Source organism: Paroedura picta, chromosome 17 (genome assembly GCF_049243985.1).
Source record: "Paroedura picta isolate Pp20150507F chromosome 17, Ppicta_v3.0, whole genome shotgun sequence".
Taxonomy (NCBI): domain Eukaryota; kingdom Metazoa; phylum Chordata; class Lepidosauria; order Squamata; family Gekkonidae; genus Paroedura; species Paroedura picta.
The window spans coordinates 23,402,904-23,421,324 of record NC_135385.1 but is presented as its reverse complement, the minus strand read 5'-3'; the positions used below and the strand labels follow the sequence as shown (position 1 = coordinate 23,421,324).

General features: G+C 54.7%; 1 protein-coding gene across 2 annotated transcripts; it reads right to left on the bottom strand.

Annotated features, from left to right (window-relative positions):
• Positions 1 to 1,999: 1,999 nt before the first annotated feature.
• RHOT2 (ras homolog family member T2) lies at positions 2,000 to 16,892 on the bottom strand. 2 transcript variants are annotated; one of them, XR_013227182.1, is made up of 20 exons: positions 16,735 to 16,892; positions 13,232 to 13,290; positions 12,401 to 12,482; positions 12,107 to 12,150; positions 11,221 to 11,274; positions 10,498 to 10,550; positions 9,807 to 9,915; positions 9,357 to 9,458; positions 8,960 to 9,058; positions 8,601 to 8,709; positions 7,943 to 8,063; positions 7,363 to 7,447; positions 6,911 to 7,056; positions 6,703 to 6,803; positions 6,344 to 6,474; positions 6,098 to 6,178; positions 5,603 to 5,725; positions 4,990 to 5,192; positions 4,185 to 4,506; positions 2,000 to 2,236 (listed from the first exon to the last, which is right to left on the bottom strand). XR_013227182.1 is itself a non-coding variant. In XM_077316297.1 (19 exons), the coding sequence occupies exons 1-19, from the start codon at positions 16,769 to 16,771 to the stop codon at positions 4,389 to 4,391; spliced, it is 1,857 nt and encodes a 618-aa protein (XP_077172412.1). In that variant the 5' UTR covers positions 16,772 to 16,892; the 3' UTR covers positions 2,000 to 4,388. The 2 variants fall into 2 exon arrangements, 1 of the variants encoding a protein (XP_077172412.1); XM_077316297.1 differs by having other exon boundaries at positions 2,000 to 4,506.
• Positions 16,893 to 18,421: the final 1,529 nt, after the last annotated feature.

The window sequence follows — 18,421 nt, the reverse complement described above, 5'->3', positions numbered from 1 at the left end:
GCCCCGGGCCGAGAAGCCCCCGTCTCGATCTTCATTAACGCGGCAGCGGTGCAGAGCCTCTCGGGATGCGCCTGGCCCGCTTTGCCGCCTCCTCCTCCTTCCCTCCGCGTGTCGGCCGGCCGTGCCAGCAAATGCATTTGTGTGTCTTTTTCAAAGACAAGCCCCGAGGAACTAGGCTTGGAAAACACACCGGGCCTGCATGTTGGAAAATAAAGATTTGCATGGCAAGCCAGCGACCGACTGACAGCTCCCTGTCTTCCGCCTGATTTTGCCTCACCTGGCCACGACACCACTCAAGGAGGAGGAGAGCCATGGAGGTCCTTCTTAGCTCCTCGCTATTCAACATTTTGCTCGTCACCTTAAACCCCACATTTTGGGGCGATGTATGTCTACGTTTTCCGGCTGGGTTGCCATCGGCAAGCCTCCAAGTACGTTCTCATCTCGCTCTCCCTCCACGTGTCGCTCTCTTGCTGCTGTGTTTATCTTCACTGCAACCCTGCAAGGTGGGCAAAGCTGTGTGCAATCGGCCTGGGAAACTACTCAGGCAGGTACTGAACCCCCCTCGCCGCTGGGACACCTGCCTAAGTTCCAGGGCCCGAACAGCCCTGGCGTCAACCTTAGGGCTAAAAGGAGGGGAATCCCTCAGGGGGGCTGGGAAGCACTCCAAAAGTTCTGACATTCCAAAGCTTCCATCTCCTACCCAGAGTTGGGGAACAAGCTAGCAGACCGTTCCCACATGATATGTGAACAAGGAGTGCTCTGGAACCGCCCTGATTTAGAAAGCATCCTTGCTTAGATCAAACCGGGGAGGGCTTCTCTAACCAAGTGACAACCCAGACAGCAAAGGGGTCTTTTCTGCCGACCCCTTCCTCGCCTTTCGTGTCACCGAGAACCGTCTACACAAGTTCAGATCCGGCGCTGGTCACGCTGCTGTGTCGTTCCCAAACTCTGAAGCCTGTTTCCTGCATCACTGAACCGGGATTCGAACCCGGCACCCAGAGGGCAAGCCTCGTGCTGTTTGTGTCGGCCACAGCAGGGTAAAATTATTATGGACCCATCTCCCAACTCCCCCCGCCCCCAAAGCTTTTACCATCAAGCTCTGGAAAACCCTTCCAAGGGAACGTTCCTGCGCCAGGCGGCTGCATTCCCTCCGGCAGGCCTACTGCAAGCTGTGCGGCTCTTGCTGACCCTTTTGGAGACAAAAATAGCCACGGAGAGTGGCGGCTGGAAGGGGGGGGGAGAGGAGGAAACGCACAGGAGAGAGACGGCAACGCGGGGAAGGAGAGAGAGGGAAGGAGAAACCAGAGCACGGAAAGGGGGGCTCTTTGAAAGTGCTCCTTCCAGTTTCTCCCTCAAGCATTCTACGAGCTCTCCACCGTTATCGGTACCCTGGCCCATCGGGACGTCTCTCAGACTTTTTTTTTTTTAAGCTGATGTTTCTTCACGTATCTGGGGAGTCTCCCCAAGTCAGCAGAGCCCCCTGCTTTGCCACACAACCAATGTGGTTCTTAAATAAATGGCAGAGAGGACCCAACCTAGATTGGGTGGATGCCCCCCACCCTTCATCCCTTGGCTGTTTCGGCTGGTGAAAAGATATACGGGAGGTGGGCAGGACAAGAGGTTCTGGGCCTGCCATGTCACTCGCCCAAACCAGATTAGTTCTGGCCCATTTCAGTGCAATAGTTGTCTGGAATTGTTGTGTGGACAACTCCTGATGCAGCTCAGAAGCCGGATCTCACAAAAGAAAATTTGTTGAATAACCCGGCGAGGCAGGCATTCTGAACCACTCAACAATTTGGTTTGTATCCTGCTCGCTAGTTAGCAACAAACCGCATAGATGTATCTGAAGGGATTTTTTTGGGAACTACGGCTGCCTCTTAAATGGCGTCAAGGGGCCCGGGACGGACCCGTGGCTGATTATTGAACAGCGACAGAAAAAGTGCAAACCCTGCCCGAGCTGTACCGCCCCCTTCCCGCAAAAGGCAAACTAGACAAACCATCAGGTGCGTAAAAATTTATTCCAGTCATCAGGAATCAGCTGAGAGTCATACAGCCATACAAGAGATTGTGACCAGGCTAGCGTGGGTGGAGCTGGGAGCCGTTTCCTCCATCCATCCGTCCGTCCCTCGTTCTGAATCGCTGGGGCTCCGTGCATGACGCATGCTTGACATGCAGCGGGGAAGGAGGTGAGAGGCAACCACGCCTGTGTACATCTTCCCCTGCTGCGCTGCGCCCGCTGTCGACAAATCCAGAAGGGACACCGAGCTCAGATCCTACACGCAGTACAGCTGATGCTGGTTATATTTCCCGGCAACATTTAAGGCCAATTCTCCCGGCCAGATTGGTGCAAACCAAAAGCATGATGGGAAACGCGTTCCCATCACTGGAGGGACTGGCGGCGCCAAACGCTCTTCCCTATGAATATCTGCCTGCAGGGGAAGAAGAGCCCCTTTCCTAGTTGTTCACAGGCCGGTAAATATCTTTCTCCATGGAGATGTCCTTGACCGTGGGTTTAACACATCAAGATGAGCACAAAGCCCGGAAAGATGTCGGTGTATGTGCACATTATGTGCTGGATTGGGGGGGGGGGGGTAGTCCATTCAACTGGTAATGTGGCCGCATACTCTGGGTCGGATATGCACACCCACAAGGCAACGGCCGTTATTGGGGCTAGGACCGCCACGCTGCTAGCTTTCAAAGCCTGCACCAATAGGAATGTCGGATGAAGGATGCAGGGATGTGGGGCTCTCGCCCCGAACGATCCAGAACGGCCCGCTTGCTTCCAAAGGCTGCGAGGAAAGGAAATTTGGGCCCACTCTTTTCAAGCAGAAGCACAGGACGGAGGTCCCGGGGAATGAACGGGCGGGGCCGACAGGACTACCAGCTACGTTTCCCCTCCTTGGTCCCTTTTCCCTTTGACGTGGAAAGTAAAGTTTTACAATGTCTCTCGTCTTTGCCAAGAGCACACCGCAGTTCCCCCTGGCCCGGCGGCCCCCCCAAATCCACCGAGCCTCGAATATCCCTTTTTTGTCTGGCCGGCAGGAAAGAGGCGGCATCGGTGATGCTTTGGGAGCGAGGGGAGGCCGAGAATCCCAAGGGCACTGAGAATTTCGCAAGGAGCGGCACCGATTTGTGGTCCAGTGGGCAGTTTCCTGAGTTTAAGGGGCTGCTAGGGAGAGGCAGGCCGTCCTTGAGGGCCCCCGAGGCGACTCTCGAATCCCCCAAGCCAAAACTGACCCTTCCACCCCCCAATCCACATCCTTCATTACCATCCCCTGGCAAAATCCTCCTCTCCAACTGGCTTTTGTCTGTACAGAGGGCAAGATGTCCTCCTAATAGTCTTCTCCAGCTCCAGGAGGCCCTGGGCGGAGGGAATGGGATTGGTGTAAGGAAAAGGGACTTGGTCGTAAAGGCCTGTGCCCTGGCACGGATCGGGGCCTGGTTCTAGCCACGAAGCACCAGGCAACAGTGGAATGGCATTGCGCTGCAGGTGTGGAACTGCCGGGCGGACGCTCCTGAAGCAAGGTTTCGGAATAGGCAGGGACGGCTGGCCGACAAACCAGGACCAACAACGGGTGTGCCATGCTCGCGTGCATGCACACGGCCATGGCCGCTCTAACCGCGGCAAGCTCCTTTGACCAGCACTGGAGAGACTGCTGCGGACCTCCTGAGCAGGTCTGGCGGGGGTGAGGGGGGACACACAGCCCTGAGCCCCCGGCCCTCCGACCCAGGACAGAAAGACACGTTCGCATCGGGCACTCCGGAAAGTGGGTTTTTTTGCGGAGGGGTGTGGCCCGGTACTTTCCCACAAAGCAGCGGAGACCACAACCCTGGGCAAAGCCCTCCTGCCGCGCAAGAACCCTTTGACAACGCCCCGCAAAGCTTCGGCTTTCCGGATTGTGCTCCCGTGCGCACAGAATGGCCTCTGCCCCACAAAAGGTGACGCAGAAGAGAGACTCCTATGGCAGAAGACCGATACGGCAGAACATCAAGGGCAGCCATAAAACTTAAAAAATAAAAATAAACCAATGCAAAAAACCCTGCGCAGGCCTGCTTTGCCGAAACATGGCAACTGCTTCTCTTCCAAGACGTGGTTTAAAAAAATAGAGAGGAAAAACCCCCAAATAAATTAAATGAAGGTCGGCCTGGAGCGAACGTCTAGCGGCAGAGTGGATGACGGGTACCTGAAGTGCTGGTGGGGGGCCCTCCCTGAGTGTGGGGCAGATCCTGGGGAGATGGACGTGCAGGACTCCTTGGCTGCTTCTGCTGGTGCCGCGGGGGACGGGGTGGGGTGGGAGGGGGGGAGGAGTCCGTTCTTCCAGTGTCCAGCACGTCCTCCCTGCCCGCTTCGCCCTGGGCGCGGCCCTCGTGTCTGGGGCTCCCTCCTGTCACTTGTTCTTCGCCACGGCCTTGTAGAGGGTCACCCCGACCACGGCGGCCACCGTGGCCCCCAAGGCGACCCGGATCCAGAAGGAGGCGGCCCCCAAGTCGATGTCATTCAGATGCCTGGAAGACAGGATAGGACGGGGCTTGAGAAGAAGGGAGGGGAGGGGAGACCGGGATGGCCGCCCGGTTGGCCTAGGGCAGGAGCCCCCAACCTGGCTCCCACGTGTTTTCGGAAAGTGGGGCAGGCCAGGTGAGGGTCTCTGGTTGGCTGTGCAGTCAGCCGCTATCAGCACAGCACCAGGGCCTTCTCTGTGGGACGGACGGAGGGAGGGAGAAAGATAAAGGAGGAAGGAAGGAAGGAAAAGAGAAAGATAGAAGAGGAAGGAAGGAGGGAAAAGAGAGAAAGAGAAAGACAGAAGATGCCGAGGGAACGGGGCGGAGAGAAGGACATCATTTCTAACCCGAAAAGGGGATTGAGGGATGCTGCCGGGGGAGGTTGTGTAGGCCCCGGGCCCAGCTGGCTTTAAACAACAGAGACCCTCCGCGGAAGGAAGCTCCGAAGCCCAGCGCCACCTGCACGAGAGGCGTCCGAAAGTTACTCACGGGAAGGTGGCGGCTGTGGCCAGCTTGGCGTAGACGGCGGAGCTGGGCGCCCCGTGGGTGTGGGCGGTGAAATGGAGCGGAGGCGGCAGGCGGTGCTTGTAGCAGAACTCGGCCGGCGAGAGGCCCCGTAGCGGCGACGTCTGCGGCAGGTCCGACTTGGCGGCCACAAAGAGGCAAGGGACCTGGCCGTCCATGTAGTGCTGCTGCAGGAGGAAGAGACACGCAGGGGTGTGGGTGGGCTGCCAAAGGGTCAAACTGCGCCCTGTCCCCTCTACGGATGTCTCTTGGTCACACGGGCAGCTCATAAGGACGTCAGAGAAGCCATGTTGGGTCAGGTCAGTGGCCCATCCGGTCCAACACTTTCTGACGCAAAGTGGCCGAAACCCAGGGGCCATCAGGAGGTCCACTAGCGGGGCCAGAGCTCCAGAAGCCCTCCCACTGTGGCCCCCAAGCCCCAAGAAGACAGGGCATCCCTACCCCAGGCAAAGTGTCCTGCCCATACCTACTGCTGGACCCCCCCCCCCCCCCCCAAGATGGTCAGCCTGGAACTCTGGTTTGGTTCGCCATGAATTCCCCCCCCCCACAGCTACGCCCCGGGGGGGCTCCAGATTACCTTATAAATACTGGCACAGTAGTTGAAAGACTTGCAGTCCGTCACGTCGTACAGCAAGCAGGCTACATCGCAGGAGGCGTCGGAACCCTTCGTGAATTCTGCCTCTGCGTCCATCTCCTGCAGCTGGGGGGGGGGGAATCAAAGGGAATCACCCTCTCCCTTGGCGATTTCCTGGCTTTCGGCATCGGGGCAAGGGGTCTCTCTCTCCTGCGCATGCAGCCAGCTGGGTGACCTTGGGCTAGTCGCAGTTAGCGTTGGGCTGTTCTCGCAGAGCAGTTCTGTTAGAGCTCTCTCAGCCCAACCTACCTCCCACAGTGTCTGTTGTGGGGAGAGGAAGGGAAAAGGGTCTCTAGCCCCCTTTTGAGACTCCTTTGGGTAGTGAAAAGCGGGGTATAATAACCAGCTTCAGAGAAAAGCCCGGCGTTTAGCCTTAAAAACAGCTGTTGTTGTGAAACATGTTTCCTTTTTGGGGTGGGGTGTATTTTTTAGACTTACTATTAAATACTTCTCTTGGCCGTTGACTTGCACTGTGTTGATCGTATAGGCCGTCTGCCTACCCGGGGATTTCTTTTGGGCCTGGAAAAAAGAAGGAAATGCAGGCTGCTTAGGGGCAGGTAGAGTTGTAAGACATCTGGCACAGTTTGGCTGGCCTTCAAGCTACGGCGGAGAAAACAGGCAGACTTTTCACGCCTCCCTCATCCCCACAAAAGAGGAAACAAGGGGAGGAAGCCGAAGGCTCACCGCTAGGTTCTTGCCGAGGAAGGCCTGAAGAAAGACAGTCTTGCCGGCTCCCGGGGACCCGATCACTTTGCACAGGAAAATGTTCCGGTGAGTCTGGCCCTTCTCCAGGTCGGTCCTTTTCTCCCGGGTCACTGGGGGGAGAGAGACAAGCAGAGAAAAACACTGGTGCTTCAATCCCTTTTCTTCCTCCCGCACAGCCAGAAAAGAAGGGCAGGCACAATGTTGACGGGTTCCCTTGGGGAGCCCACCTCTACTTCTAGGCCTTCAAAATGCCCGTGAAGAGCACAGCAGCCTTATCCAGCTAGGATGCCCTGCTGCCTGGATTCCTACCAGGGAGCCAATGTGATGGAGGGACCCACCTGTGATGGCGTGAATTTGAGAATCCTGCTCCGAGAAGATGGGGTAGCCCAGGTAGCCCAGGTGTTCCAGACACCGATGGACGTCCAGGTAGGCCACGAGCCTAGGGGGAGCCAAGCAGAAGGGGGGCTGCCCGTTAGAGGGAGAGCCAGCCGAGGGTGGCAAGAATGGGTATCGAGAAGGGAAGGGGGAAGGGGGGCTTGCGCTTACGTCCACTGGCAGAGGAATCCATGCAGGGAAAGCAGGCCTGTATCAGTGGTGCATACCGTGTGGTAGAGCTCGGGCCCCCAGGGCGTGTAGGGGAAGACGCTGAAACAGCTCTGCAGCTCTGCAGGGGAGAGGGCTCCGTCGCGGTCCTGGGGGGAGGAGGAGGAGTGAGGGCAGAAGAAAAGCTAGGCTGGATCCGGCCGGTGGCCCCTCCAAACCAATACTCTGTGCCAGATAACGGGCAAACCTCAGGCGCCCTCAGGATGTCCACTGGTGGGGCTAGAATTGGGAGACAGAACATCATGGCCCCAGACAGGGGCAGTATACCACTGAGCCCAGCTGCTAGGAACGCTACTGGGAATCAGAAAGAGAGAAAGGGCATTGCGGAGGTGACAAGCTACAGCCATTCGGTGGCCAAGAGTACAGAATGCAACCAGCACGCCTGCCTAGCTCACCTTGTCGTGCTTCTCAAAAATCTTCTGCAAAAACTGGTAGCCAAAGTGGTTGAGCTCCGTGGAGCAGTCGTGGGGCACCCGTATCCTGGAAGAGAAAAAGCCCAAGCCGGTCAAGGGGTGGTGGGTCGGAAGACTGTGCCAGGACTTCTGGGTTAGAATATGTATGATTTGTAGTGTGCATGACTCAAAAAGAGATGACGAATATCCTGCAGGGGGCATCAGAGGGGATGTGTATTTAGCATAGTTAGGAGCGTCCCGATCTTTTTCAAAAAATCTCATCCTATGTCTTTTGGAGGACTTCCTGGGAGCAAACGTCCTCCCTGCTTGCCTCCAGAACAGAGTGAATGAAGGCAACAGAGCAGGTAGGCCATGAGGAAAGAAAAACTCACTAGGCTCAGGTGTATAGTGGTAGAGCACACCTTTGCGTGGAACTCAAAAGGAAGAAGCAGGGCCAACAACAGAGGGAAGTTGTGACAGACAGCTTATTACACTTCAGGATCATGTCCTCCCTCAGCCCCTTAAAGCCGGTATTCCTTTGGGCCCTCCCTGCAGACCTCATGAGGGTCGGAGTCTTACGCACAGCGGGCAGAGATAATCATCGGTCAACTCCAGAGCATCGTCATAGCCAAAGCGGCGCAAGATGGTCCACGTGGTCTCATGGCGTCCCCTCTGGATGAAGAGCATATTGAGGAAGAGGAAGCCTGGAGGCGGGGACAGGAAGTGGTTTCTGCACGTGAGCCAGGAGACAATGCTGCAATGACAACTTTGCAATGGCAACTGTCTGCAAACACAAGTAACTGACTATTGCAGAGGAGCAGTCACAGCAGGCACCTATGACTGGGGAGACCCAGATTTGAGTCAACTCAACTAGGTTTTTTCACTGGGTGACCCCCTGGCCACACCCTCTTTCTCTCTGCCTAATTTACTTCACAGGATTGTGGGAAGGAGAAAAGAGAACTGTTTAATCTGCCCTGAGCTTCTCGGAAGAACAGCATCAAATCAAATTTTGATCTTTCGAGAAGGTGGTTATAAGCCACGAGGAAACAACGAACTCTCCAAGACTCTTCTGGAATAATCTCTAGCTTGTTTTTAACATTTCAACTATCCATTGCTTGTTTCAGGAAGCACAACATTTGAGTCGAGAGGAAGGGAGTCACTTCTTCCCCCATTTGCACCCTAAAAAGCGCCCGTCCACAGGGCGAGATCCACCCAGCAGTGTTTGCGCAGAGCTCGGTTACCGTTGAGCGTCAGGCCGTTGTCCTGGACGCCGTCCGTCGTGTTCTTCCACACCACCATCTTCACATCCTCCAGAGCCTGGGGGGCCAACGGGTTCCCGAAACAGGACTTCTACTTCCCAAGAGACACGAGGGGCAAAATGAGAAACAGGGGCTCTCTCCAGAGAAGAAGGCGTCCGGTTTTTGAACCAAGCCCTGCAAAGGCGTCCCTGAGCTCCTCCCCAACCATGAGGACTAGAAACGCCGCTTCCCAAAATCAGAATTCCTGCCTCCTGAGCACCCTGAAATGACACAGGGGATCCCAGCTGCTCCGCCCACCTCCCATAAGCCCCCTTTATCAGCATCGCCACGGGGAAACCCACCTGGAAATAATTCAGCTCCTCGTCACTCAGGATCTGGTTGTTATCCTGGTCGGACATGTTGAAAATCCGAGTGAGGGCTCGGGCGCACGCCGGTCTCAGCTGTGGGACGCGGAAGAAGAGGGAAGGGGAAAAGGCAGCGACGGATTAGAAGCAGAGGCTGGAAGGACCCCCCCCCCCGCCCTTCCATTCCAGAAAAAAAACTGGCCGGCCTTGGCCTCTGTCCCTTTTCGCACCAGCTTTGCTGGTTAACGTTAATCCAAGTTGTTAACGTTAATCCAAGCTGTACAGCGCGCTGAACGCACGCTGAACGCAAAAGCCCCAGGAGAGAGTGTTCTGGAGTGTTCTTCCCCATGCACAGAGCTTTCTAGATCAGGGGGCCCGAGACATGGCCACCCACCTGCTTGTCCTCGGGGTCGTAAAGCGGGGCTGTCGGGTGCAGGACGGCCTTCTGGGCGTAGTAGAAGAGCTCAGAGATGTTCTTCAGGTTCTTTGCCGAACACTAGGGTGGGGAGAAGGAGAAGACCCGTCAATTGAGGCGTGGGAGTTTTTGGCCCAGTCGAAAGGGCAAAGGGGGAAGGTGCAGACTGACGGAGACAAGAAGCCGCCCTAAAAGAGAACCTGTAAGAATCAGGTGGTTCCCAGGTCTGAACTCAGCACAAAGAAATTTCCCAGGTAGTCTTCCAGTTTGGTTCCCATTTCTGGAAGGAATGCTGAATTGCGGAAGAGCCCCACCCTCTGTGCGTCTTTCAACTAGGGCTCACAAGCTGGCTTGCCCCTAAAACTGTCTGTTTTAGCGCTAGTTTTGCTTATTAATTAATTAATTTAAAACGCTCCGCCTTCTCCCCACCTCTACGCAGGTCTCGATCTCTGAGAACTGGTTCATGATGGGCAGGATTATTTCCATCGAGCTGCCCGTCTGCAGGTCAGATTTGTTTCCCACGAGGATGATGGGGATCCTGGGAAAGAGAGCAAGGAAATGTTTGGAGATTAAAAGAGGAGAGGGGTACGAACGTCCCCCTGCAAGGTGTACCCTGTCTGTGCCAGCGCAGACCCTGGGAAGGTAAGATTTGAACATTTCATTTGATGAATGGAGTTTAGGAAGATTTCTTGGCCTAGAGAGAGAATCCGAAAAGGGACTGTGGAAGGGTGCGAATGTTTGACAAATCCTTTGGCACACAAGATCAATACAAACGTTGCATTTTAACTGCAGTACCCACTACGGGTCTCAGCTGTTGGGGAAACAGTGAGATTACAAATGGTACCAAGGAGCCATAATCTGGTCCTTTCTCAATGCAAGAAGCAAAAGAGACAGTAAAATTGGCTCTGGACTGAGCTCATGGTGACATAGGGAGCTTTTAGAGAACTGCTCTGTAAGAACAGCTCTGAGGGAACTGTGACCGGACCAAGGTCACCCAGCCGGCTGCACACGGAGGAGCGGGGAATCAAGCCTGGCTCTCCCGATTAGAGTCCGCTGCTCTTTACGTCAGACTCCATGCTGGCCCCCATGCCTAACCCTTTCCGATCTGAGACTGTGGTACCTGGAGCCCTTTTCAGCACCACCGTTCACCAAGGGAATCCACTTTGTCCGAATCTGAAAGACAACACCGGCAAAAAAGAAAAAAAAGTCACCGTGCGGCTTTTAGAGAGGAGAGGACGTTCAGCCTGACGGAAAGGAAATGGACAGAGGAGGAGACTCTGGGCAAGAGAAAGCCCCGTGAAATCAAAAACCTGCAGGGCACCCAAAGGCGATATGCCCTCCATTAAAAAAGGCGTCCTAGGCCGTCAGCCAACACACTGGGCTGTGGGGAAAGGGTGGGCACGCATCCGAGAGGCACCTGCAGCTCAGATGAAGAGCCTCAGCACCCGCTTGGCCAGCTGCCGGGACAGTGGCAGCCTCTTACCGCCCTTGGGGAGCGCTGTGCACCAGGGCAGTCCACAGGAGAGGCATGGCCGGTGGAGGCCGAACCAGCATCTCCTGCCAAGGCCTTTTCCGAGGGAGAGCTGAGGCAAGCAGCCAGTCTGCCTGCCTACCACCCCCCTCCCTGGGCCATCTGCCATCTGGCTCCTGTAGCAGCCCTTCCGCCAGGCCCTTCTGGTGCAGTTACATAAAGCCATCTCCGAGATCCGGCCTGCTTCTCCACTGCCCCCCGGTTCCTTCCCGCACTGCGTGCGAAATCCAATTCTGTGGCTTGTTTCGAACCGTAAGGCGGCTCGTGGGCCGGGGTGCAAAGTCAGCGAACCGGCGGAGGCCTGCTGCCCACCTTGTCGATGCTGGACTCTTCTGTCACGTCGTACACCATGCAGACCACGTTTGCCTGCAAAGGAGGGAGAGGCTGGTGAGCCTCGCAGGGGACCCCTGAAAGGGCCAATGGGATTCTGTTCCACTTCTTAAGGACCCCAAGCTCATTTCATCAGGGCTTTCCAATAAGGCAGGCTTTTGCCTGCAAAAACCTGGAATCAAACCGAGTTGCTCCTTTTAAAATTAAATTTTTGCTGCCAGGGTCGCTGAAGGAGGACTGGTGTTTCGTACCCTGATTTCCAGCCCATCCAGGAACCCCAAGGTGCCTTGAAAACATCTCTCCCTTCCTCACCCCTGTGAGGCCGGTGGAGCTTGAGAGAGCTCTAAGAGAACTGATCCGCGAGAAGAGCTCAAAGAACTGTGACTCGCCTGAGGTCAACCGGCGGCCTGCATGCAAAGGAGTGGAGAATCAAAGCCAGTTCTCCACATTGGAGGCTCGAGTTCGGCTTGACTCTAGAAAGCAAAAGCCTCACGTTTCTCTCACTGCGGGGAAATGGCATCCTTGGGGAGCCCTTCCTGCCCGGCTGCGAACACCGGAGCTGTCATTCTGTCTCCTAGCTAATTCCGGCTTTGTGCGTTCCCTGCCTACCCACCTCTCCCTCCTTTTGCCAGGGCCCTGGGTTTAACCCTTGGGGGATAAATCGCATCCAGCTGCTTACAAGCAAGCCCAAGATTAAGCAACTGTTAGCAGAACTGATCATGTTAATCCCCCGGCCGGCCTATCGGGGATCTCCGCAGAGTTAATGAAAAGAGTGGAGCGCACTTTCTGTCGAGGTTTAGGAGGGCAATCGAGAACACTGCAGGGAGGGGGACGGCTAACGCCCCCCTGCTCCGTTTCTAAAGCCCACCTTGCTAATTTCCTCCTGCAGCTCCTCTTCTGTCTGTTCCGTTTCTGGAAAAAAAGCAAGAGGGGGGAATTAAATGCTGTGCATTTTCTCTTTGCCATAAATGATTCGGTAAACTGGGATGAACAAGGAGACCCACCCAAGATCTAGGAAATAAAAGAGCCCCCCACTCTTTAACCACTATGCCATGCTGGGTCTCTGCTGCCTCCGCCTAGCGCCTTGCTTGGAGTCCCCCGCGGCTGGTGTGGAGAGCTCCCTTGCGTGTTGTAAAACGAGCCGAGGGGAACAGACCCCTACCTGAATAGTCAACGATATGGGTAGGGACCTTCTCGGGGGTAACGTCCGCCGGGATCGTGATTTCTTCTGCCCGCGGGGGCACCTGTGTGAACCAGAGAGAAATGTTTGTATAAAGCAGTAGGCAGGGAAAGGGGTGGGTGGGAGGAGAGAAGCACATTTCAGGGCAGAGGGGGGGACAGAAGCTCGCTTTTTATACCCTGCTTTTCACTACCCAAAGGAGTGCCCAAGTGGCTTACAATCTCCATTCCCTCCTTTTCCCCACAATGACAGGTATGTTGAGAGAGCTCTAAGAGAGCTGCCCTGTGAACACTGCTCTGAAATAACTGCAACTAGCCCAAGGTCACCCAGCCAGCTGAGTGTGGAGGAGGAGGAGTGGGGGATTGACCCGGCTTTCCAGATTAGAGCCTGCTGCTCCTAACCCCTGCAATGGCCCCCTCGTGAAGGGCTCTTTGGTTGCCCTTTGTCGAACTTTCAGTGGGAAAGACTTCAGATGAGAAATGCAGAGCACAGACAAAGCGCTGACAGAATCTAGATTTCAGAGCCCCAAGGCTGGAAGAGGAGAAGGTATTTTGAGCAAGCCTGGCAGCTGGTTCGGAGACTTTTGGAGACCGCAATCTGGTGGCCACAGCAGGGGCTCAGGGACAGAGACCGTCAGCTCCCAGGCGGCTTGGAGAAGCCGGCTCCGGGGCAGGCAAGAAGGAAGAACGGCCACTGGAGCTAATTAAGGTAGCTCTTGCCAGCTTCTTAGCAACAGGGGTCTTGGTAATCATTGGTCAAATGCCTGCTGGGGATCTACAGGGACTTCCTGTTTAGCCCACCCTCTCCTCTTACCTCTTCCGGGAATTCCTCGCCCACCAGGGCCATGATGAGAGAGGTCTTGCCCACCTGGGCTGCAAGAGAGAGGGGGGGAAGACAGAGACAAGAGGGTGCTGTTAGAACACAGAGAGGCTTGCCCCAATATCATTTCACAACAGCCCTGCGAGGTGGAGCAGTTGAGAGGCACGGATTTTCTCTCCCCGGCCGCCAAGGGTGAACCTGCGGGGGGGAACGTGAGGGAAGCCGATTTGTGACAGGCAGCGTCACTTCTCGGGAGTCACTCGAGTGCAGCCCAGTAACCGGGGCACGTGGCCCGGCGAGAAATGATTTGAAACGGGCCGACGACTTTGGAGGGCTTTGAAGACAACGCTTCTGACAGGCACGAGCTCCGAGACGCTAACTAAATTGTGCAAAACAAGTGTCAGATCGCGAGAGCTCAAGCGTCGGCTACTATGGGATGCAACCCTCTTTTTTGGAGGGGGGGAATAAAACCTTCCGCTTCCCCAGGGTCTGACAAGTCACCCCCTTGCCACACAGCATCCCAAAAAGTCCCCGTTATTGGGGATTTAAATCTGCAAAGCCCCCAATATCTGGTCTCCTCTGCACATGCACGTCTGTAGAGAAAAGCCAGAGGTTTAATAATGCATAACAACGCCCCCCCCCCCCGATGGAAACACCACCGTCTTCAGCAAAGGGAACAGCTCTGGGCTGTGTGTTTTTTCGAAAGCGCTATTAATATTTGAGGAGGTTGCCTGCCACCTACGCAAGGAGGAAAATCTCAGTTTGCCATAACCACGTGCTCCCAGAGAGCGGCCGGCGCATCTCCACGTGGGTTTCTGAAATGCGGTGAACTTTAGGAAGGCTCCTATAACCCCAGGCCCTCCCTGCTGGTGGCGGGAAACGCAGTTAAACTGGCAGCAGACTCGTAGGCCGGGGGGTCCCAGTCAGCTTGTCTGGGGCATCTGCCATGTGGTTTTAGAAAGTGGGCATGGCCAGGGGGCTGCCACCCAGCAGGGCTTCAGATTAACCCTGGGAGTTAGGCGAAGCTCAGCCACTGACCCCAGATCAGCTAGCGACCTTAATGGCTGAGCGGGGATATGAATCCTCCTTTCCCAGAGCAGAGCCGCTACACCATCTTGCATGCCAACTGGAGCAGTACCTCTCCCCCCCCCCCCACGAAGAGGCTCATAATCACCCCATTCAGACTCTGCTGACCGGTATATAAATGTGAATAAATTCACCTCTGACCTTCCATGTCCCTTGACCACACAACGTTGTCCCTTGAGCCACACAACGCTGACAGTATTAACAGCTGCAAAAGAACTCTCAACAGGTACAGATCTGGCAGTGTTGCAGAAAGTTTCAAGGTCAAGTTTCTAGCTCTCATTGTTCAGGGAGACACCCGTGAAGACAGTCTTCTCTGGTGCCACAGTCCAAGACATTTCACAGACCTGAGTTAACATCTTATTCCTCCCCTGTTTATTACTTGGGGAAGGAGGCCAGAGGGCCTGCTTGTTGATATTTGATTATTTTACACTGTTAAAATTTAATATTTACAATTTCTAGGGATGTTGATTCTAAACTTCCTATGTCTTTTAAATCCTCTGTGAGTCGCCCTGGGTCTCTGGGGAAGGGTGGGGTATAAATGTGAAATAATTAAATATCATCGCTTGTAAGTCTCCTGTTCTGTATTCTCATTGGATCGCACCTCTGGCTGTACACCTTGTATTGAGTCTTGTGTAACCTGCCAAGGGTATCTGTGAAACCGGCAAACTACAAAGCACACCGATTAATTTAAATAAAGGAAGCCTGGTGTGTGTGTGTGGGGGGGGGGCATGAGCGATCCCGGAAAGGCAAACTAGGTTTGTTCCAAGATGGCCAGCCTGGTCAAAACCTATCAGAGGTGGCAGCCAGGAATGTAAGCGTCCATGCTGGAAGCTGCAGGCCTGACTACGACAGACAAACCACCAGGGGAGAAGCATGGCCAGCTTGTTCCTCTTTGTAAGTTTCCTGGAGACATTTGGCTGGTTGCTGTTGGAGACAGGAGCGAGATCTCAGTGCTTTCTACAGGGTTGATTAAAAAATATCAAGGCAGGAGCAATTAACTCCAGAATGACCCAATTATTGGACACAAATGCTGGCCAGAAACAGTCTGCCTCAAAGTCACTCAAGCCCCGTGTTCTTAATTAGGACAGGCTCCTTCCTAAGATCCTACAACCCTCCACATGAGTGTATAGGGGGGATCTCTCTTTGTGTCAGGGGACACCCAATTTTAGACCTAATTCCAGTCTGTGACCACCAAAACCTCCAAATGCTGGCTTGCACAATGGGAGCTTTCTGTGGGGGAAGGTTCGGGGTGGAGATCATACTGTTATCAAATTCTGTGAAGCTGCTATTGCAGGCCAGCCCCACTACCTTCAGGCCACATCTGCAGGGCGGATTTCTGGGAGACAGCCTCATCCAAAATCTCTCACAAGGAACAGGAGCCTATGTTGCAGAACCTCGCAGAGCAATTTGGGCATGCGCACAAATCACAATGAGACTTATACCTGTGCAGTTTTCAAGCGTCCAAAATGGCGCAGTAAGCCTCGCCACAGACATGTAGCAGGTCAATATTTTGAGTCCCCAACAAGGACTGGGGCTGACAAGGGCCCCAGGAGCAGTTCTGGGACAGCTTAACAGGACAACACAGTCCTGTCTCTCAAAGGTTCTGCCACACATCACACAGTGCCCAAAAATCCCAGGTGCCATCAGGAGGTTGCACCAAGAAGACAGAGCATCACTGCCCCAGACATGAGGACACAAGAGAAACGATGCTGGATCAGAACACTGGCCCATCTTCTCTGACACTCTGTGTCACGCAGTGGCCCAAATCCAGGGGCCATCAGGAGGTCCACCAGCAGGGCCTGAGCTCCAAGCCCCCTCCCACTGTGCCTACCAAGCAGACAAAGCATCTCTGCCCGAGACACGGTGTGCCAACATATTGGGGAGTGGGGTTAAACTGTCCCCAAAATAGAAAAGCTGTGTCTGGCCTGCTTACAGCCATGGCTGGGAACTGCAACAATCTTGTGGCTGAAAGCTACTGGGGGAACTCTGCTCCAGATGGTTATCCAGTCCCCCCTTGAAGCTGGTGATTTTTGTAGCCACCCCCACTGCTTCCACTTGTTAGTTCATTCAAACATTTCTATGCCCCCTTTCCTCATAGGCCAAAGCTGCTGTGGGCAGGAAGCATGGAGCAAACCACCATAAACAGGGCCTCTCTATCGGTTGCATTAAACATTATTCTACTGTCACTGCATCTTTTTGACTGCTCTTTTTCTGCATTGCATCTGCACTCTGTGCTGGTTCCAGACTCCCGAAACTCTAGTCCTATTACATTGCTTATTAGTTTCAGAGGGCAGCTAGGTTGCTCTGCACCAGCACTCTTCCCTTCCAGTTCAGCCCCCCCCCCAATAGCCACCCCCAAAGAGATTCTCCCATGCCCCCCCCATTGCCCTGCCTGCCCCCCAAGCGCTCACCTTCCCCCAGGAGCAAGATCCGCACGTCCCGCCGCATCCTGGCTGCCGCGGGGGGTTCCCGCCCTACAAGTCGCCCCACAGGGCACGGAGGACCCCCTGTCCGGCTGCAGCGGCTCCTGCTGCCCCGCCGGCGCCGCCGCCTCCGTGCCCACTTCCGGTTCCGGTCTGGCGGACTGCACCATGGAGCGCCAGCGCCCAGAACGGACAGGAGGGGAGCTGCGCCACCTGCCGGTCGGCGGCGCAGCGGCACCTGGAGGCCAAGCGGGGAATGGGCGTCTCGACGGGACGCCGGGTGGTTGGGTTGCCAGCTCTGGGCTGGGGAGTTCCTGGAGATTCCGGGGGCAGAGACGGGAGTGGGCGGGATTTGGGGCAAGGAGGAACCTTAGTGGAGGAACCCGCCCTCCAAAGCAGCCCTTTTCTCCGGGGAGCTGATCTTTACTCTGGAGATGAGCTGCAATTTCTGTCTGATGGACCAAGGATTTTGTCCAGTAAGGCGGGTTCAGAAGGGAGATCTCTTCACTCTTGCTGCAAATGTGCATACTTTGGGGGATTGTTGTTCTCCCTTTGCATGCATTTTGCAGAGATGTGTTTTTTAGCCTGGAAGCGTGATTCACTGTACACATTAACAAAAGAAAATAAATTATCCGCCTCCTGGAGTTATTTTCAAAGACTAGAGTTGCTGTTTTTGTGTGGGTTATTTTTTAAACATTACTTGGTGCTCCAGCCTCACATCCCTTAAAAATAAATCAATAAGTCGTGTAAATACCAGAACACTCTTATTATTTTGTTCCCAGTGTTAGGAGACACTTGGTTCCAAGGGACAAAGTCAACAAAAGTGAGGGTGGAAAATACCTGGAGATTTGGGGGGCTGGCGCCTGGGGAGGGGGGATTTGGGGAGCGGAGGGGGTCAAGAGTCCACTTTTCAAAGCAGGCAGTTTCTCTGGGGAAACTGATCCCAGTTGTCCAGAGATCAGTTGTAAGAACACGAGATCTCCACCTGCAGGTTGGAGCCTAGCACCAGAAGCAAAACCTCAGTTGGATATTGTCTGTTGCTTGTTTTTCCTGGGAGGAGAACTCAAAACAACAGGAAAGTTACGTATGGCTGGAAATCTCACTGGAGCTGGTTCGTAGGTAACCCCTCGTGCTGCAGGATGGAAACAGAGGCCCAGGAAGGTGAGAGAACACCTGTCCTGGCCCTGTGAAGTCATTCAAGACTGGGCTATCAAATATTTAAAACAGAGAAGCCAGAAGAAAGCGGCAAGCAGAATTCCAAAGGGTTTTTGTGCAGACAGCTTTTTGAGGTGTGTTTCCACGCTTCCCAAACACCCAGCATGATGTTCTTGTTTAAAGAGCCTCTAATCTGGAATCTCTACTCTCCAATTCCCCCTCCACATACAGCCAGCTTGGGCAACCAGTCCTGGTTCTCTTAGAGCTGTTCTCTCACAGCAGTTCTCTCAGAGCTCTCTCACCCCCACCTACCTTACAGGGTGTACGTCATGAGGAGAGGAAGGGAGGGCGATTGTAAGCCACTTTGGGACTCTTTCAGGTAGTGAAATGAGGTATACAAACTCCTGCTCTTCTTTCTGCCCTCTGGTGTTCTTTCCTCATCTTATTTTGGAAAGCCAGATGTTTACCTTCACAAGCCAATCCGTTTTGTGGGAAGCCAAGTCCGTCTCCTCGGAAACCC